General features: G+C 37.9%; 1 protein-coding gene across 2 annotated transcripts in view; it reads right to left on the bottom strand.

Annotated features, from left to right (window-relative positions):
- The window catches only part of REEP3 (receptor accessory protein 3), a 105,623-nt gene that overhangs the window by 45,794 nt on the left and 39,074 nt on the right, over nucleotides 1-20,755 (bottom strand). For both annotated transcript variants that reach the window (XM_027590362.2, XM_027590368.2), the window contains exon 2: nucleotides 7,214-7,286. In XM_027590362.2, the coding sequence (XP_027446163.1) occupies nucleotides 7,214-7,286 (73 nt within the window). The remainder of the gene's footprint in view (nucleotides 1-7,213; nucleotides 7,287-20,755) is intronic.

The following is a 20,755-nucleotide window of genomic DNA, read 5'->3' as shown; positions in this document are numbered from 1 at the left end:
TTCAAGTCTGTTATTGACTGAATTGTGATCTCCCCAAATCATATATTGAAGCCATAAGCCCCAAGGTGACTGTATTTGGAGGCAGGGCCTTTATGGAGGTAATTAGGATTAAATGAGGTCATAAGGGGGCCCTAATTTGATAGAACTCATGTCCTTATAAGAAAGAGACACAAGAGCTTTCTTCACACTTGCACATAGAAAAGGCCACGTGAGGACACAGGGAGAAGGTGGCTGTCTACAAGCCAGGAGGAGGCATCACCAAAAACCAATCATGCTGGCACCTTAATCTTGGACTTTCAGCCTCCACAACTGTGAGGAAATCAATTTGTGTTGTTTAAGCTCCTCCGTGTGTGGTATTTTGTGATGGTAGCCTGATCTGACTAATACAAAGTTCTAACCCCCAGGACCTCAGAATGTGACATCATATGGAGTCAGGGACACTGCAGGTGTCATTAGTTAAGATGAGGTCATACTGGGGTACAGTGGGTCCTGAATCTCATGTGCCTGGCTCCTTGTAAGGAGCAGAGAAGTGACTCAGACACAGAGACATGGGGGAGATGACCAGGTGAGTGCAGGGGCAGAGTGTGAAGTGCTGCAGCTGGAAGGTAAGGAGCACCAAGGACTGACAACCACCAGACGCTGGGAATAGGCAAGAAAGGATTCTCCTCAACAAGTTTCAGAGGGAACATGGCCCTGTCCACATCTCAATTATGTCCTTCTCACCTCCAGAACCATGAGACATAAATTTCTGTTTTTTTGTTTTAAGCCATTCAGTTTGTGGTATGTCCTCTCAGGAGCTCTGGGAACAGATATAGTTGCCTCATCAGATCAGCCTACACTGAAGAGGACATTCAAGCCTCTTCACAGGCACAGGGCCTCCAGCCAGCTTGTGATTATCATACTCCAACATGAGTGGTGGACCAAGGACTATGCAATATTTGAGAAAATCAAACACGAGAGACAGGCTGAAACAAACGGAATTCAATGGAGAGACTATGCAGAAAGAACACATCTAAAATACCATCATTCATAGACTCGGGCAAAAGGGAAGCTATTTTAAACAACGTAAGAATAGGACACTAGAGGAAAAGGAACATTCACTGAATGAAAAGCGCTCTTAGAAATTCAACACACAAGAGCAGGAATTAAAAGATTAACTAGAGGGTTAGAAGATGAAATTGAGAAATCCATCATAAAACAGAGCAAAAAGAAAAAGTGACAGGAAAGAGAAGAAAAAAGATCAGAAAATTGCCTCTCACACAGCCTTCTTGGGAAGGATATATTTCATTTAAATGAGGAAGTAAAATAAAAAGGAGGAAAACAGGAGATTAAGAAATCTGAGGACCTAAAACAAGAGCCAGTCTGGAATATCTGATGGATGATAACGCACTGAGAAGAAATCTACACAACTGTGGAGAGTTCGGGTCTAAATGCGCAGTAATAGAGAATACCACATAAGTGAAACATCAAACAAACAAAAAACAAGACAATGAAGAACACCAGGGAAAATAAACTACTGTGCAGGAAAAAAAAATGATAATGGTAGGATACTGTAGAGACCAAATGCAAATAGTGTTTTTATAGCGAAAAATACATGTTAGGTACTGATTTAAATGCTTTATGTTCATTAACTCATAGAACTCTCACAACCACCTGAGGACGTACTACAATAGTTTTCATTCTACAGATAAGAAAACTGAGGCACAGAAAGGTCAAATAGCTTGTATGACAACACAGCTAGTAATAGGGCTGGGATGATAACCCAGCAGCCTGGTTCTAGGTGTTCTTTATCTCTTGAGTCTACTGCTTCTTTCTAACTTGGCCTAAATAATGCAAATATTTAATACTGATCCAACCCAAATTACACTGTAATGACCTTGGGAGGCTATCACGGACAGGGAAATATGCATGTGTATAGTGACAATGGATAGCTACTATTAATAGAAAGAAGTCAACCGATAATGTCCATCTGAAAAATTAAGAAATAGCAATATAAGTCTGTTACTTAGATATGGAAATAAATACTAAATGATTCAGATAAAAGAGCTGAAAGTAGTGGCGTCAAGAGAGAAGTAGGGATGGCGAAGGTGGGAAACTGTTCTTTTTCATAATAAAAGCTTTACAAAACTGATTTTAAAATTATAAATAAGTACAGCTTTGATAAAAATAAAACCTAAATTAAAAGTAGATCAGAATGGTAAATAAACAGATAAGCATGTGGCCTGACAAAACTGATTTTCAAAAAATTCCACCTTAATCAGAGGGTTAATCTTTACACTTCCCAAATGAAAACCCTTGAATCAAATGACTATTTTTAATCCAAAATATGAAAAGACGGGGCACCTCAGTGGCCCAGTTGGTTAAGCCTCTCCCTTCGACTCAGGTCATGATCTCAGGATCCTCACTGCTCAGCTGGGAGTCTGCTTCTCCCTCTCCCTGTTCATGCTGTCTCTCTCTCTCAAATACATAAATAAAATCTTTAAACACAAATATGAAAAGATGTCTGGGGAACACTTCTTGACAATAAAAAAGATGTATACTTCCTTTACTGTATTTTTTCCTCTTTTATATCCACCCTAAAACTAGCAGACAACTTCAGCTTTTACCAATTGAAAAGAACTATTAAGCTAGTATGTGGTGTATTTGTTCATTTTCATATCACCCAAGTATTCAGGAAAAATTAGGTCACTTTCAAAACCAAGTCAATAGGGTTTTAGAGGGCTATTTCTAAGCCTTTAAAAGAGTAATCTCCCAGAGTTTTAACTGTTCTTTGTTCCTGCCCACAGTAAATCTCGGGACCAAATGTCTGATTTTGATTTTTTAAGTGCTGTCAGCCAATCTTTTCATTGCCACATTCTCCAACATTCTTAGAATAAGAACACGGTTTCCTAGAAAAGCTACAGCAATTACACACGACTTGGAAGTAAACACTCTATTTTCAAGTCACGAGATGGTATAAGCCTAAAAAAATTTGCAAAACCATACTAATTCTTCAGTAAGTTTACATTTCAATTACTGCAAGGCTGAAAGACTTTAAGTAGGCCATATCAGCCACACTATACAGGAAATTATATCCTAGGAAAGCTCTGTTTTAAAAATAGGCAAAGGAAGAAAGGAAGGTTGCCAAAATACACAGCACTTTCCATTTGTTTTGATTTGAGCACAGCATCTGTTTTATCAGGTGCAATCTACTATTTGCAGGCTTAAGGGGAATGGTAGTAGTTAGGGTGGAAAGAAGTAAATTAATCTAAAATGTTTGCTTTCTGAAAACAATTTTGAAGTAGATACCAGTGGAATTTAGGTAATAACCAAATTCCACAAAGAAACTGAGCTTTGGGTAAGTCAGACTGGACTGACTACTCCTTAACCCAGCAGAATCAAAGCTGAGAAACTAGACCAATCCACTTAAGAAATGTACACTCTTCAACTCTTCTTCCTTTTCTTATTCTTTTTTTTTAAGATTTTATTTATTCATTTGAGAGAAAGAGAGCACGAGGCAGAGGGAGAGGCAGACTCCCTGCTCTGGGGAGGGAGCCCAGCATGGGGCTGGATCCCAGGACTTGGGAGATCATGATCTGAGCCAAAGCAGACGCTCAGCCATCTGAGCCACCCAGGCACCCCTTTCCTTATTCTGAATATTCCTTTAGTCATTCATTCAAAAAATTCCGAGTACCTACTATATATACTATGTACTGTTCTGGGTAGGGCAACATAGTTAACAAAACAACAAAACTCTAAGGAGCTGTTTCCGGTGAGGAGGACAAACACACATACAAACAATATCAGGTAATATAAAAGGCTATTAAAAATATAACAGGGAAATCTGAAGAAGATTAACTTTGCTAAGAAACTACCATATGCAAAACAAAGCGAATGTGGATGGGATCATGATATATGAAAACTTGAGAAGAGAGTTCTAGTAAAACTGTTATGATCAGAGTTAGGTTCAGATTAAGTTTAGGTGAGGCTCAGCAAGAAAATAATATTTGAACATTTTGTCAAAAGTAAATTTAGACTGGAAATACTTAAAGAACTGCCAACGTTTTCAAAACCTTCTAACTTCATCTTTAACCATTTTGATCGTAGTTGATTTAGATGCTTATGAGTCCTGTCCTGGTACTGACTGGTTAAGCGGCCTCAGTGCCCTTCTTAAAAAATATCCTTATTTTTGTGGCCCTGGAAGGCCTACTTTGGACGCACATCTACTGGCAGGTTGTGGAAACCGTTCCTATTTCTTTGTGAAGCTAGAATCCTCACCTACTTTTGTAAAGGTAGCATGGTAGCAGAGAAAGAATAAAACATTATAAACAAGATATCCAGTCTGGTACCATTCCTGCCTTAATGATCCATGTGACCCTGGACGAGTTGATTTACTTCTCTGAGACTGTAATACTGAAATATTTTCCCTGCCTACTTTATTTATTGGTTTAGAGTTGTAGTGAGGACCAGTGAGATATTATGGTACATGAAATAATGTCTCCCTCCCCCAAAGATGTCTATGTCCTAATTCCTAAAACCTAAGAATATGTTAGGTTACATGGTAAAGGAGAAATAAGGTTGCAGATGGAATTCCACTTGCCAACCGGGTGACCCTAAGATGGGGAGAGGATCCTGGTTTACTCAGGTGGACCCAGTGTAATCACAACCATCCTTGTAAGCAGAATAAGGAGGCAGAAGAAAGAACCAGAGGGATGGAAACATGAGAAGTCTCAGCTCAACGTTTCTGGCTTTGAAGAGGATGAATAGAACCATAAGCCAAGGATGCACGCAGCCTGTAGAAGCTAGAAAAGTTAAGGGAACAGATTTTTCCTTCGAGCCTCCAGAAAGAGTAGAGCCCTTTAGATCCATGTCAGATTTCTGATCTCCAGGACTGCAAGAGAATACCTCTGGGTTGGTTTAAGCCAGTAAGTACGTGGCAATTTGTTACAGTAGCAATTAGAAACAATAATATATAAAAGTATTTTGAAATTGGTAAGAAATCATATAAATGGAAATGTTCTAATGTGATATCTCAGCTTGGTCTCTCTAGCAGCCTTGACGGCAGATAACATGGTCACCAGGTCTTCCGGGCTGTATCATATTTCCTTGTTAAAAGGTAAATGCCCTGCCTTTTCTTTTCTGATGCCTGACCATTTTTGCTTTTAGGTTTTATTTCATTTGTGGAGAGATGATCACCATGTAACTATCAAACCAACTGCCTTTCTACCTCCCTAGTTTCTCTTCAACTACTTATTCTGATGTTCCCAAGAGGATGATAAGTGAACTTTTCAGTCATAATATTATAGCAAAATTATGTACAGATAATTCCTACTCCATTAATGAGTTATTCGCTAAAAACTTCAAGGCAATATGTGAAGTATATATCTAAGTACACACATGTATGCATACATATGTATATATAGTGACATATACCAAGTTTTATAGTTTTTCCATCAGTTTCAATGTTACTGGATTCTCTTCCACAGGTTATCTTCAATTTATGAAGCAGAATTAAAATTTCAGGGTTAGACCATTCTTATTAATCCCAAACTTAGAGACAAATACAGTAATAAAAATTTGAGTATTAAGGGATTAAAACACACAAACCCATGTTTTTAAGTCTCTAAAAATTAACACTAACAAAGTTAAACCGATGCACTATAAGAAATAGATAAATACTTTAGAATGGTCAGTCCCTAAATAACACTATCTTTTTTGCTCTTTTACCATTAACTTACACATGACAGGCCTATTTCTTTTTTTCAAATTATTATACCTTCATATTTCTTACTGTTACTCCCTTTTTATTTTAGGGCATGGTATTTGTGTGCCCACTGGTAATATCTTCGTATTACTAGAGCTTCTTATATAAACTTCATTTTCAATTTGTACTTAATTTTTTTCCAATAAAATCACCCAGATTTAGAGGCAAGATAGGAGAATACCACAAATACATACACAAAGACACAGAGGCATACCAGTTATTGCATATCCTGTTTATAATGCTTTATAGGGGAAATAGGTGCAAAGTTGAGAAACTTCCCCCTGTATATTTCAACTGTAGTTAATTAGATACAGAAAAAAAGATCTCCTTTAATAACAGTATGACAAATACTCCAAATAAGAAGAAATGTATCAGCTAGTACAGTTGACACTTGAACAACACAGGTTTGAACTGTGCAGGTCCACTTACATGTAAATTCTTCTTTGAAAAATATAGTACAGTCCTATAAATGCATTTTTTCTTTTTTTTTTTTTAAGATTTTATTTATTTATTTGACAGAGAGAGAGAGCAGGAACGCAAGCAGGGGGAGTGGGAGAGGGAGAAGCAGGTTTCCCGCGGAGCAAAGAGCCCGATGTGGGGCTGGATCCCAGGACCCCAGGATCATGACCCGAGACGAAGGCAGACGCTTAACGACTGAGCCACCCAGGTGCCCTAAATGTATTTTTTCTGCCCTATGATTTTTCTTAACATCTTTTCTCTAGCTTACTTTTTTTTTTTTAAAGAGCAGGAGAGTGAGAATCCTAAGCAGGCTCCACGACCCAGCGATCATGACCTGAGATGAAATCAAGACTCTGATACCAAACCAACTGAGTCACCCAGGTGTCCCTCTCTAGATTACTTCTAATGGAGTATTTAACATACATGTGTTAATTGACTGTTACCTTATGGGTAAGGCTTCTGGTCAACAGTAGGCAATTAATAGCTAAGTTTTGGGGGAGTTAAAAATTATATGCAGACTTTCCACTGCGGGGAACCCCTGTGTTATTCAAGTTTCAGTTGTAGAGGCTGATTTACGAAGAAAAAAGACTGCAATTGTCAATAGTAATGAGGTATCTGTATATTTAAATCAATTAAAAAGCTATGAAAAAAGGAAAAAGGTTTGGGGTGAGAAAGAATTATGTTCTCAGTCTACCTATAAATTCACAGGCTAAAAAACAGACGCCCCCCCCCCCCAACTTCTTAAACTGGAACTTAGACAAAATGAGTAAGAGATCCAATTACCCATTTGGAAATCATACACTTACTCAAATGCCAACTGACAGTGAACTTTTTTTTTGAAATTCCACTTTGGAATTGTACTCAAAATTAGCTTATGAAGTTAGTCTTTTTATTTACATAACATTTTTAATCAAAAACATTATCCCAGCTATTTCTAAAATAATGATTTTCTAGTCTTATATATCACAGATACATTAAGCTAGAATTAATCACTCACAAAACTATACTTACATATTCCTTCACGTTTTTTGTCTTCACAGCTTTGTATGAATAATATGCAGGATAAAGCATTCCAAACACCAACCTAAAAGTAAAAGTATGAGAAAAATAATCAAATACAATAATGCTTTTAACTACTTATAAAAATTATACCTAATACAAAAGTAGAAACTACATGGGAAACATACAATGGTGTATATTTGTATGAATGCAAATTTGTGCACAGACTAAATCCACTCAGAAAGCAAAGTAAAAATACTTTTTTTTTTAAAGATTTTATTTATTTATTTGAGAGAGAGAGAGAATGAGAGATAGAAAGCACGAGAGGGAAGAGGGTCAGAGGGAGAAGCAGACTCCCCGCTGAGCAGGAAGCCCGATGTGGGACTCGATCCCAGGACTCCAGGATCATGACCTGAGCCGAAGGCAGTCGCTTAACCAACTGAGCCACCCAGGCGCCCAAAATACTTTTTTTTTTTAACAAAGAGGATTTTAAAATTCTAGGTACAGTATCATGGGAAAAAATTTATATTTTAAAAATCATCATTTAAAAAAACTTTCTCATTGTACACCTGAAACTAATAATACCGTTAATTATACTTGAATTTAAAAATAAAGCCTTTGTCATCACAAAAAATGGTCTATGGTTCCTTGAACATTTGGAAAATGTAGAAAATCACCAAAAATAAAAATTGTCCCAACCGTACCAGACAGAACTGCAGGCAACATTTTATTGTATGCAAATCCTACTTTTTGTCCACATGTAATATTCCCAAAACCTAAATATAACACGTGTGTACACACACACAACTTGTAATACAAAAGTGGTCCTTTACTCTATTTTGAGAAGTACTGGCTACTGATTATAATAATGGTGCTGTCAATACTTGATATATTACAACATGCACTGAAATAGCTCTCTTTAAACATTTATAAAATGCCTAAATCATTAACAAGATTTAATTTAATGCCATCTGTTAAGATTTTTTTGCCAAATCACAGATCCAACAGGTATGTACAATCACATATACCATGAAAGGACAGACCCAGAACTGGAACAACACCTATACATGGCTTACAGTTGGCATTTTCAGGTAATACATCATGGAGTTTTTTGCCCTCAAATATTCTACAGTATGTATTTTTAATACCTTCATTACATTCCACATTGAGATTCCCTTAGTTTATTTAAATAATCCCATATAATAGGTTTTTTGTTGACTTCCAGGTTTTTTCGATTGCACAGAACATAAAAACAGTTCTCTGTCCATTGATACTCACTTCCTGGTTAGGATGTTGCTGCTTCAAAGAGTACATACATTTTTACCTATCATCAAAATGCTCTCCAGAGAAGCAGTTCCACTTTACATTCCTATACATGGCTGATCGCTGGCATCATTATTTAAAAAACAAAGTTTGCCAGCTAAATAGGGGAAAAATGATCTCACTGATGTTTTAATATACATTCCTGAATACCAGTAAACATGATTTTCTTTTCAAGTGTTTACTGGCTTTTTGATGCATATGGTGTATGATATCCTGTTGTCTACTTTTCTGATCTATTTAAAAAAATCTTTTGGAATAGTTTTAATTTTACAGAAATGTTGGGAATACACTATAGTTACCATAAACCCTATATGTGTCCCCTCTTATCTACATATTGCATTAGTATGGTACATTTGTCACAATTCACAAACCAATATTGATATATTATTAACTGAAGTCCATATTCTATTCAGATTGCTTTAGTTTTTACCTACCATCCTTTTTCTGACCCAAGATCCCATCTGGGATAGCACATTGTATTTACCTATCCTGCCTCCTTAGGTCCTCCTGGTTTTAAAAAAAAAAAAAAAAATTCTCAGACTTTCCTTGGGAAATGACTTTGACAAGTTTTGAGTATTGGTGAATACCGGAGGAGATTCCTTTACTGGAATTTGTCTGGTGTTTTTCTCGTGATTAAACTGAGGTATGAATTTTTGAAGAGGTAAAGTACCATTTTATCCTATTATATCAAGGACACACTATCAACATGATTTATCACTGTTGATGTTAACCCTGACCAGCAGGCTGAGGTAGTGGTCAGACTTCACTGTGAGGTGACTCCCTACCCCAGCCCTGTCCACACTGTATTCTTGGGAAGGAAGCTGCTATGCACAGGCCATACTTGAACCAGGGAATTATGTTCCACCTTCTTGAGTGGAGTATCAATGCAAATTATCTGAAATTTTTCTGCACGGGAGATTTATCTATTCTCCACTTATTTATTCAATGATTTATTTATATCAATAAGGACTCCTATGTTTATTTTACACTTTGGGTTTTAATACAGTAGTACTTCATTTTGCTGCTCAAGGCTTTGAACACTGAGATCTTTCAGTTTGCTCCCATGTCCCTCTGACAGACCTTATAATTGTGTGTGTGTTTTTTTTTTTAAACAATACTTTCTGGCATTATATAATGCTCCAGACTCATCCAATGTATATCCTGCCTCGTTCCTAGAATCAGTCATTTCTCCAAGGAGTCTTGGTTCCTTTCACTGGAGGGTGGTATTTAAGACCAAGTTCTGGGTGCTACACATGCTGGTACTGGAGTGTTGTAGATTCTAGGTCCTTCTTTGTCTATTTTGCATATTAAGCAATTTTTGTCTAGGTTCTTGTTATCTTTTGATATTGTTTATAAGTTGTTTTGATGTTGTTTGATACTGTTTTGGTATTATTTACATATTGCTAAAAATACATGTTGAACTATGTTTGTTGGGCTGTCATTAAATAAATACCACAGAGGGGTGGCTGGGTGGCTAGGGTCTGTGATTGAGCCTCGAATCAGGTTCCCTGCTCAGCAGAAAGCCTGCTTCTCCCTCTCTTCCTCTGCTGCTCCCCTGTTTGTGTATTCTCTCTGTCAAGTAAATAAATAAAATATCTTTTAAAGTTTTTTTTAATAAAGATTTTATTTATTTATTTGACAGAGAGAGAGAGTACAAGCAGGGGGAATGGCAGGGAGAGGGAGAAGCAGGCTCCTGCTGAGCAGAGAGCCTGACGTGAGGCTTGATCCCAGAACCCTGGGATCATGACCTGAGGGGAGGCAGATGCTCAACCGACAAAACCAGGGGCCCCTATAAATAAAATCTGGAAAAAAAAAAATACCACAGATTGGATGGCTTAAGCAGTAGATATTTTCTCATAGTTCTGGAAGCTAGAAGGCCAAGAGCAAGGTGTTGGTGGGTTTGGTTTCTTTTGAGGCCTTTCTCCTTGGACTGCAATGGTCACCTTCTCACTGCGTCCTCACATGGTCATCCCTTGGTCTGTTGTAACCTCCTCTTAGAACACCAGTCACATTGGATTAAGACACCTCAAAGACCTCATTTTAACTTAATCGCTTTCTTTAATCTTTTAACTCCAAATACAGTTACATTCTGAGGGACTGGGGGTTAGGACTTCATATGAATTTGGGGGACACAATTCAGCCCATAACACCTATATTTATGAAGTTTTATATTAAATAGGTGTTTGTATTTAATATTAAATAAGCTTTTTCTTACACTGAGAATGGATATCTACATTTCTATATTCTTTGTTCATTTATAGTTTATTTTTTGGTAGGGGAGGGATAGTAAATACCTGTTGACTTTGTTATTCCTCACAAAAATGAACCCTGAGTTTGGGGCTGTTGTCACCAGCTCAAAGGAATACCAAGTCTTCTGCCGGGGATTTATCTTCACCACTGGAAGCCACATTATTAACAATCTCTGCCTTAGTTAACAACACTACCCTGTGAAGGCTACTTTAGAAGAAGCCAATCCACAGACTCTGGATACAGGATTTTTAGCCTAGCCACAGAACCCAGGGCTTTAGGATTTAACACATGGCAACCCCTAAAAGGCACAGGGGTCATCTAGCCTAGTGAGTTCTGAGAAAGCAACAACCAAAACACAATTTCCAGGTCTGCAGTGTTCATCCCCACTGCTGACACAAGGTACAAATCCCACAGATAGCCATAATAGTTCTAGTTTACATATTTGAGTTAATTTCAGTCCACTTAGTATTTCCCTTTAGAATTTGGATACAATCGATTATCTTCCATAGTCCCATGTCCTCTTGTACCACTGGATTTAAATTCAACATGAGACTCTTCATTTTTGTCACTGTATGATCTTTTGACTCCCCCTTCCTCTGCTATACTATCTATCCAATCTCTAACCCAGTCCTGTTGGTTTTTCCTTGGTGAGAGTTCAAGAATCTATCTTCCTATTTTATTTTCAAACCCACGGCCAGTGATACATTTAGGCTCATGCCATCTCCTCTGACTTAACGGTGTCATTTCCTAACACAAGCCTCTGGCTCCAAAGTCAGATCAATCTTCCTAATATACCTGCTGCGCTGCCTTGCTTAAAGACTTCAGTAGCTGGCCTCCTTACCACCTTGTTGACCAGCCCCTGTGGTGGCTCATCAGAACATAATTTGAAAACTTCTTCCTTATATAAGCCATCTGTTCCAACATGGTTTCCTCAATATGCCTTTTTTTTCCTTCAAGATCTACCACTTCTCCATAGACTTCTAATTGTTTTGAATTTTAGAATTTGTCGGATTAATCATTTTGCCTTTAGTATATTCTAGATTATATTTTTTTAATGTAACTGACTTCCAAAACATAATTTTCTCACATATAGTAAGGATTTGGTACTAGTTGATACTATGCTTGTAGGGGCGGTGCTTTGCTTTGTTTTTTAACCTCTGTATAGAATAGAATCAGTCAAATGAATAAACACAATATCCCTTAACACCTAACTCTTTTAAGAGTAGAAAACAGTAATGCATTTCATTTGGAACATGGGAAAGATTAAATGTCTTAATAAACAGTAAGACAATTTTTAAGGACCAACACTATTATAATTTATTACTGCTCTAATGTGAATATTACTGAGTAATTTATTACTAACATCTGCAATATTTTCTAGGTTTTTTTTTTTTTCTGGTTTATTTTCTTTAATATTGAGTCTTACTCTGGATGTTTGCAACCTGGGAGGTCGGGCATAAAGCCAAAGCATGAGCACAGTGTATAAAATCAAGTAGTTTATTTTAAAAGGCCACCTACAAGATAAACTCATGGTTTGTAAAGAAAGTGTTTGCTACAAATAAAATTCACCTATAAATTTGAATACTGTTTCAGTTACAGAGGCAGGAAGAAATAGATACTCATTTCCTCTTAATCTTTTTTCTGCCTAAAGAGTGAAAACTTTGCCAAAATACTCACAATACCTTTCCCTCCCACTAAGGTCAAGTTTTCTATATGTACACTGGCTATACTGAGAAATTTATACTACTTTAAAAAGAAATTTAAAAAAAATAAATAAAAAGAAATTTTATGCAAACGTATAGTAGAGATGGCCCTTGTATCATATTTTATATATGAGAAATACTTGAAATGGCTATTTTCTGGACAGATGTTCAGACATAAATCTATCCTTCACCAAAACTGTCTTAGAGAAGAGTGTTGTTCAAAGATGAGTCTCAGAAGCACCTAGTATGAGTGCTTTTAGTACCAGAAGTAATAAAGTTCTTAATGCATAAAAATTATCAGTATTTCATTAAAAATTGATGAAAGCTTTTCCTAATTAAGATTCTAAACACAGCTTACTCCAGACTTTTTAGAAGATGTAAAAGAGTAAAAAAAAAAATGACAAAATCAGTAGCAATTCCATTACTGAATGAACCATCTTTCTTGTTAAATGCTATTCCATACATTTATATATATTATCATTTTTATGAAATGTTCTCAAGTCTGACCTGCCATTCTCTTAAATGCTTTAAAAACCTTAAAGCACCAATAAAAGTTTAATAACAAAACTGACCAAGGGGTAATTTACATCTAAACAAGTTACAAAACACTAATTCTAAGGATTTAAACTTTTATTATAGCTATTCTTTTAAAAAATTATGAAATATTAAAGTCTACAGTATAGAAACAGAAGAGTATTAATATAATCCCCCTATATCTATCACCCAGTTTTAAGAATTACTAACATTGATCCTTAACATTCTGGCATTACTTTTCCAGTTTTTTCTATAATATCTTTAAAAAACACTATTTTAAAACATAATTAACACATTTAAAGACAATTATTTTAGGAACAATATCTTATAACAGAATTAAAATATAATTAAAACATAATTAACTGACATCTTAGAGCATATAGATTTTCCTGCCGCTTCACTAAATGGGATTACGAGCATTTCCTTTCTTTCTTTTTTTTATAAAGGGCAGGTATGCGCCTCCACCTCTACCTCAAACCCCACTGCCAGTATTTTTTTCTTTAAATTTTTTATTGTTATGTTAATCACCATACATTACACCATTAGTTTTTGATGCAGTGTTCCATGATACATTGTGCATAACACCCAGTGCTCCACGCAGATTGTGCCCTCTTCAATACCCACCACCAGGCTAACTCATCCCCCCACACCCCTTACCTCTAGAACCCTCAGTTTGTTTTTCAGAGTCCATCGTCTCTTATGGTTCATCTGCCCCTCTGATTTACTCCCCTTCATTCTTCCCCTCCTGCTATCTTCTTCTTCTTTTTTTTTTCCTTAACATATATTGCATTATTTGTTTCAGAGGTACAGATCTGTGATTCACCAGTCTTGCACAATTCACAGCGCTCACCATAGCACATACCCTCCCCAATGTCTATCACCCAGCCACCCCATCCCTCCCACCCCCCCACCACTCCAGCAACCCCCAGTTTGTTTCCTGAGATTAAGAATTCCTCATATCAGTGAGGTCATATGATACACGTCTTTCCCTGATTGACTTATTTCACTCAGCATAACACCCTCCAGTTCCATCCACGTGGTTGCAAATGGCAAGATCTCATTCCTTTTGATGGCTGCATAATATTCCATTGTGTATATATACCACTTCTTCTGTATCCATTCATCTGTCAATGGACATCTTGGCTCTTTCCACAGTTTGGCTATTGTGGACATTGCTGCTATAAACATTGGGGTGCACATACCCCTTCGGATCCCTACATTTGTATATTTGTGGTAAATACCCAGTAGTGCAATTGCTGGATCGTATGGTAGTTCTATTTTCAACTTCTTGAGGAACCTCCATACTGTTTTCCAGAGTGGTTGCACCAGCTTGCATTCCCACCAACAGTGTAGGAGGGTTCCCCTTTCTCCGCAACCCCGCCAAAATCTGTCGTTTCCTGACTTGTTAATTTTAGCCATTCTGACTGGTGTGAGGTGGTATGTCATTGAGGTTTTGATTTGGATTTCCCTGATACCGAGCAATGTTGAGCACTTTTTCATGTGTCTGTTGGCCATTTGGATGTCTTTGGAAAAATGTCTGTTCATGTCTTCTGTTCATTCCTTGATTGGATTATTTGTTTTTTGGGTGTTGAGTTTGGTAAGTTTTTTATAGATTTTGGATACCAGCCCTTTATCTGATATGTCATTTGCAAATATTTTCTCCCATTCTGTCGGTTGTCTTTCGGTTTTGTGGACTGTTTCTTTTGCTGTGCAAAATCTTTTTATCTTGATGAAATCCCAATAGTTCATTTTTGCCCTTGCTTCCCTTGCCTTTGGCGATGTTTCTAGGAAGAAGTTGCTGTGGCTGAGGTCGAAGAGGTTGCTGCCTGTGTTCTCCTTTAGGATTTTGATGGACTCCTGTCTCACGTTTAGGTCTTTCAACCATTTGGAGTCTATTTTTGTGTGTGGTGTAAGGAAATGGTCGTTTCATTCTTCTGCATGTGGCTGTCCAATATTCCCAACACCATTTGTTGAAGAGACTGTCTTTTTTCCATTGGACATTATTTCCTGCTTTGTCAAAGATGAGTTGACCATAGAGTTGAGGGTCCATTTCTGGGCTCTCGATTCTGTTCCCTTGATTTATGTGTATGTTTTTGTGCCAGTACCATACTGTCTTGATGATGACAGCTTTGTAATAGAGCTGGAAGTCTGGAATTGTGATGCCGCCAGCTGTGCTTTCCTTTTTCAACATTCCTCTGGCTATTCGGGGTCTCTTCTGGTTCCATAAAATTTTAGGATTATTTGTTCCATTTCTTTGAAAACAGTGGATGCTATTTTGATGGGGATTGCATTGAATGTGTAGATTGCTCTAGGTAGCATTGACATCTTCACAATGTTTGTTCTTCCAATCCATGAACATGGAACGTTTTTCCATTTCTTTGTTGTCTTTCTCAATTTCTTTCATGAGTATTTTATAGTTTTCTGAGTACAGATCCTTTGCCTCTTTGGTTAGATTTATTCCTAGGTATCTTATGGTTTTGGGTGCAATTGTAAATGGGATCGACTCCTTAATTTCTCTGTCTTCTGTCTTGTTGGTGTATAGGAATGCCACTGGTTTCTGTGCATTGATTTTATATCCTGCCACTTTACTGAATTCCTGAATGAGTTCTAGCAGTTTGGGGGTGGAGTCTTTTGGGTTTTCCACATACAGTATCATATCATCTGCAAAGAGTGAGAGTTTGACTTCCTCCTTGCCGATTTGGATGCCTTTGATTTCGTTTTGTTGTCTGATTGCTGTGGCTAGGACTTCTAATACTATGTTGAATAGCAGTGGTGATAGTGGACATCCCTGCCACGTTCCTGACCTTAGGGGGAAAGCTCTCAGCTTTTCCCCATTGAGAATGATATTTGCTGTAGGTTTTTCATAGATGGCTTTTATGATATTGAGGCATGTACCCTCTATCCCTATACTCTGAAGAGTTTTGATCAAGAAAGGATGCTGTATGTTGTCAAATGCTTTTTCTGCATCTATTGAGAGGATCATATGATTCTTGTTCTTTCTTCTTTTAATATATTGTATCATGTTGATTGATTTGCGGATGCTGAACCAACCATGCAGCCCAGGGACAAATCCCACCTGGTCATGGTGAATAATCCTTTTAATGTATTGTTGGATCCTATTGGCTAGTATTTTGGTGAGAATTTTTGCATCCATGTTCATCAAGGATATTGGTCTGTAATTCTCCTTTTTGATGGGGTGTTTGGTTTGGGGATCAAGGTAATGGTGGCCTCATAAAATGAGTTTGGAAGTTTTCTTTCCATTTCTATTTTTTGGAACAGTTTCAGGAGAATAGGTATTAATTCTTCTTGAAATGTTTGGTAGAATTCCCCTGGGAAGCCATCTGGCCCTGTGCTTTTGTTTGTTGGGAGATTTTTGATGACTGCTTCAATTTCCTTAGTGGTTATAGGTCTGTTCAGGTTTTCTATGTCTTCCTGGTTCAATTTTGGTAGTTGATACATCTCTAGGAATGCATCCATTTCTTCCAGGTTATCTAATTTGCTGGCATAGTTGCTCATCATATGTTCTTATAATTGTTTGTATTTCTTTGGTGTTGGTTGTGATCTCTCCTCTTTCATTCATGATTTTGTTGATTCGGGTCATTTCTCTTTTCTTTTTGATAAGTCTGGCCAGGGGTTTATCAATCTTGTTAATTCTTTCAAAGAACCAGCTCCTAGTTTCGTTGATCTGTTCTACTGTTCTTTTGGTTTCTATTTCATTGATTTTTGCTCTGATCTTTATTATTTCTCTTCTCCTGCTGGGTTTAGGCTTTATTTGCTGTTTTTTCTCTAGCTCCTTTAGGTGTAGGGTTAGGTTGTGTCTTTGAGACCTTTCTTGTTTCTTAAGAAAGGCTTGTATTGCTATATACTTTCCTCTTAGGACTGCCTTTGCTGCATCCCAAAGATTTTGAACAGTTGTGTTTTCATTTTCATTGTTTTCCATGAATTTTTAAAAATTCTTCTTTAATTTTCTGGTTGACCCATTCATTCCTTAGTAGGATGCTCTTTAGCCTCCATGTATTTGAGTTCTTTCTGACTTTCCTCTTGTGATTGAGTTCTAGTTTCAAAGCATTGTGGTCTGAAAATATGCAGGGAATAATCCCAATCTTTTGGTACCGGTTGAGACCTGATTTGTGACCTAGGATGTGATCTATTCTGGAGAATGTTCCATGGGTACTAGAGAAGAATGTGTATTCCGTTGCTTTGGGATGGAATGTTCTGAATATGTCTGTGAAGTCCATTTGGTCCAGTGTGTCATTTAAAGTCTTTATGTCCTTGTTGATCTTTTGCTTAGATGATCTCTCCATTTCAGTCAGGGGGGGTGTTAAAGTCCCCCAGTATTATTGTATTGTTGTCAATGTGTTTCTTCAGTTTTGGTATTAATTGCCTTATATAATTGGCTGCTCCCATGTTAGGGGCATAAATATTTACAATTGTTAGATCTTCTTGTTGGATAGAGCCTTTAAGTAGGATACAGTGTCCTTCCTCATCTCTTATTACAGTCTTTGTTTTAAAATCTAATTTGTCTGATATAAGGATTGCCACTGCAGCTTTCTTTTGGGGTCCATTAGTATGGTAAATGGTTTTCCACCCCTTCACTTTCAATCTGGGGGCGTCTTTGGGTCTAAAATGAGTCTCTTGCAGACAGCATATCGATGAGTCTTGCTTTTTAATCCAATCTGATAGCCTGTGTCTTTTGATTGGGGCATTTAGCCCATTTACATTCAGGGTAACTACTGAAAGATACGAATTTAGTGCCACTGAATTGCCTGTAAGGTGACTGTTACTGTATATTGTCTGTGTTCCTTTCTGGTCTATGCTGCTTTTAGGCTCTCTCTTTGCTTAGAGCACCCCTTTCAATATTTCTTGGAGGGCTCGTTTCGTGTTTGCAAATTCCTTTAGTTTTTGTTTGTCCTGGAAGCTTTTTATCTCTTCTTCTATTTTCAATGACAGCCTAGCTGGCTGTAGTATTCTTGGGTGCATATTTTTCTCGTTTAGTGCTCTGAAGATATCATGCCAGTCTTTTCTGGCCTGCCAGGTCTCTGTGGATAGGTCTGTTGCCAATCTAATGTTTCTACCAGTATAGGTTACATACCTCTTCTCCTGAGCTGCTTTCAAGATTTTGTCTGTGTCTCTGAGACTCCTAAGTTTTACTATTAGATGTTGGGGTGTTGACCTATTTTTATTGATTTTGAGAGGGGTTCTCTGTGCCTCCTGGATTTTGATGCCTGTTTCCTTCCCCACATTAGGGAAGTTCTCTATAATTTGCTCCAATATACCTTCTGCCCCTCTCTTTCTTCTTTTTCTGGGAATCTCATGTATTCTAATGTTGTTTCATCTTATCGTATCGCTTATCTCTTGAGTTCTGCTCTCATGATCCAGTAGTTGTTTATCTCTCTTTTTCTCAGCTTCTTTATTTTCCATCATTTGGTCTTCTATATCAGTAATTCTCTCTTCTGCCTCATTTATCCTAGCAGTTAGTGACCCCATTTTTGATTGCACCTCATTAATAGCCTTTTTGATTTCGACTTGGTTAGATTTTAGTTCTTTTATTTCTCCAGGAAGTGTTTCTCTAATAACTTCCATGCTTTTTTCAAGCCCAGCTAGTATCTTTAAAGTCATGATTCTGAACTCTAGGTCCGACATTGTACTAATGTCCATATTGAGTAGGTCCCTGGGAGACGGTACTACCTCTTGTTCTTTTTGTTGAGGTGATTTTTTTCGTCTTGTCATTTTGTCCAGAGGAGAATAGATGAATGAGAGAACAAAATGCTAACAGGTTAACAACGTCCCCAGAAAATATACTCTAAAGAAATCAGAAAAGACCAGAATCCAGGGGAAAAGAAAGGGAAAGAATGAAAAGAGAAACAAAAAGAAAAAGATAAAAACATACAAAAACAGAACAAAGAAAAACAATATGATCAAATATGATCAGGCTAGTGCATAGATCAGTGCCACACACTAGATTTTGGGTGTATTTTGGTCTGTTAGAAGAAAGTGCCTCCTAAAATTTTAAAGAATGACTTATATATGTACAAAATAAGGGTTGCTATGATGAAGGGATGGAATATGACTGTAAAGATGAAAAGTATAAAAAATTTTAAAAAAGGGATTGATAAGGTACTTGAAAAATAAAGAAGAGGATAAAAAAAGAAAGAATGAAAAAAAAAAGGGGAGAGAATGTGATCAGGCCGGAGACTAGAACAAAGCCATACACTAGAGATTTAGGATATATTTTGATATGCTATAAGAAACTGTATCTCACAATTTTAAAGAGAGAACTTATATATATATATATATATATATATGCCAAAAATAAGGGTAACTACTATGAAGGGATAGAATATGACTCTCAAAATGAAGAATAAAAATATATATATTTTTAAAAGGAATTGATAAGATGTTGGTTGAAAAAGGGAAAAAGAAAGATTAAAAAAAAAACAGTTAAAAAAATTAACTTCGAAAGACTAATGAATCATGGTAAAAAAGCCATGAATTCTATGTGCAGTATTTCCTTAGAGATGGAGTTCTCCCGTTCTCATTGATTGGTAAACTTGGTCTCGGCTGGCTGTTCTTGCTGATCTTCTGGGGGAGGGGCCTGTTGCCGTGGTTCCCAAGTGTCTTTGCCAGAGGCGGAATTGGCCCGCCCTTGTCAGTCCCGGCTAAGTAATCCGCCCAGGTTTGCTCTCGGGAGCTTTTGTTCCCTGCAAGCTTTCCATACAGCTTTGGAGGACGAGAGTGAAAATGGTGGCCTCCCAATCTCCGCCCCGGATGAGCCGAGAACTCGGGGCCCCGCTCCTTAGTGCGCCCCCAGAGAAAAGCAATCACTGCCATCTCCCCGATCTCTGGCCGCACTCCGTGCTCACCCGGCCTGTGACTGAGCGTTTCGATCTCTGGCACCCGACCCTGTGTGGAGTCTCCAAACCCAGCAGATCCCTGCTGTGCGCTCCTGCGCCGCTCCTTCCGGGGGAGGAAGGGGAGTCCCCCCGGATCTGCTGCTTGTAGGGTCACTGCTGGAGGAGCAGTGGCCTGACTGTGCCACGGATCATGGTTTATGGCAACCCCAAGCTTAGATCCCGCACCTTGGCTCCGTCTCTGCAGCTGGCTTCCCCGCTCCGATACCTGGGAGCTCTGCCGCACTCAGGTATCCCCAGTGTTTATGTGACCCTGAGGGTCTTGGGACGACACTGTCCCGTGAGGGTTCCACCCCCTGCGTAGCCACTGGAACGATGTCTCTCAGCGGAGGCGACTTCTAAAAGTTCTGATTTTGTGCTCCTCGGCTCTATCACTTGCCAGAAGCGGCCGACGGAGGCCCCCTCCCCCGCCGCCTATCCTCCTGAATATCGCCTCAGATTCACTTCTCCGCACGTCCTACCTTCCAGAAAGTGGTCGCTTTTCTGTTCAGAGAGTTGTTGCTATTCTTTTCTTCGATCTCTTGTTGAGTTCGTAGGTGTTCAGAATGGTTTGATCCGTATTCAGCTGAATTCCTGAGACCAGACGAAATCCAGGTTTCCTACTCCTCCACCATCTTGCTCCACCCCCATGAGCATTTTCTTACATCTTTGCAAATCCTTAAGGGATGTCATTTAAAAACTGCAGGGTATAATATTCCCTCATATGGATGAAAATCATTCAAATCCTTTCCTGTGTTTACTATTTTAATAAATGCTATGATGAACAATCTTTGTATGATTACTGATAAGAGCAATTTTTGACATTTATATGAGGCAGGATATTAAGCACTTTC

Source organism: Zalophus californianus, chromosome 15 (genome assembly GCF_009762305.2).
Source record: "Zalophus californianus isolate mZalCal1 chromosome 15, mZalCal1.pri.v2, whole genome shotgun sequence".
Taxonomy (NCBI): Eukaryota; Metazoa; Chordata; class Mammalia; order Carnivora; family Otariidae; genus Zalophus; species Zalophus californianus.
This window is presented reverse-complemented; position numbering and strand designations above follow the sequence as displayed.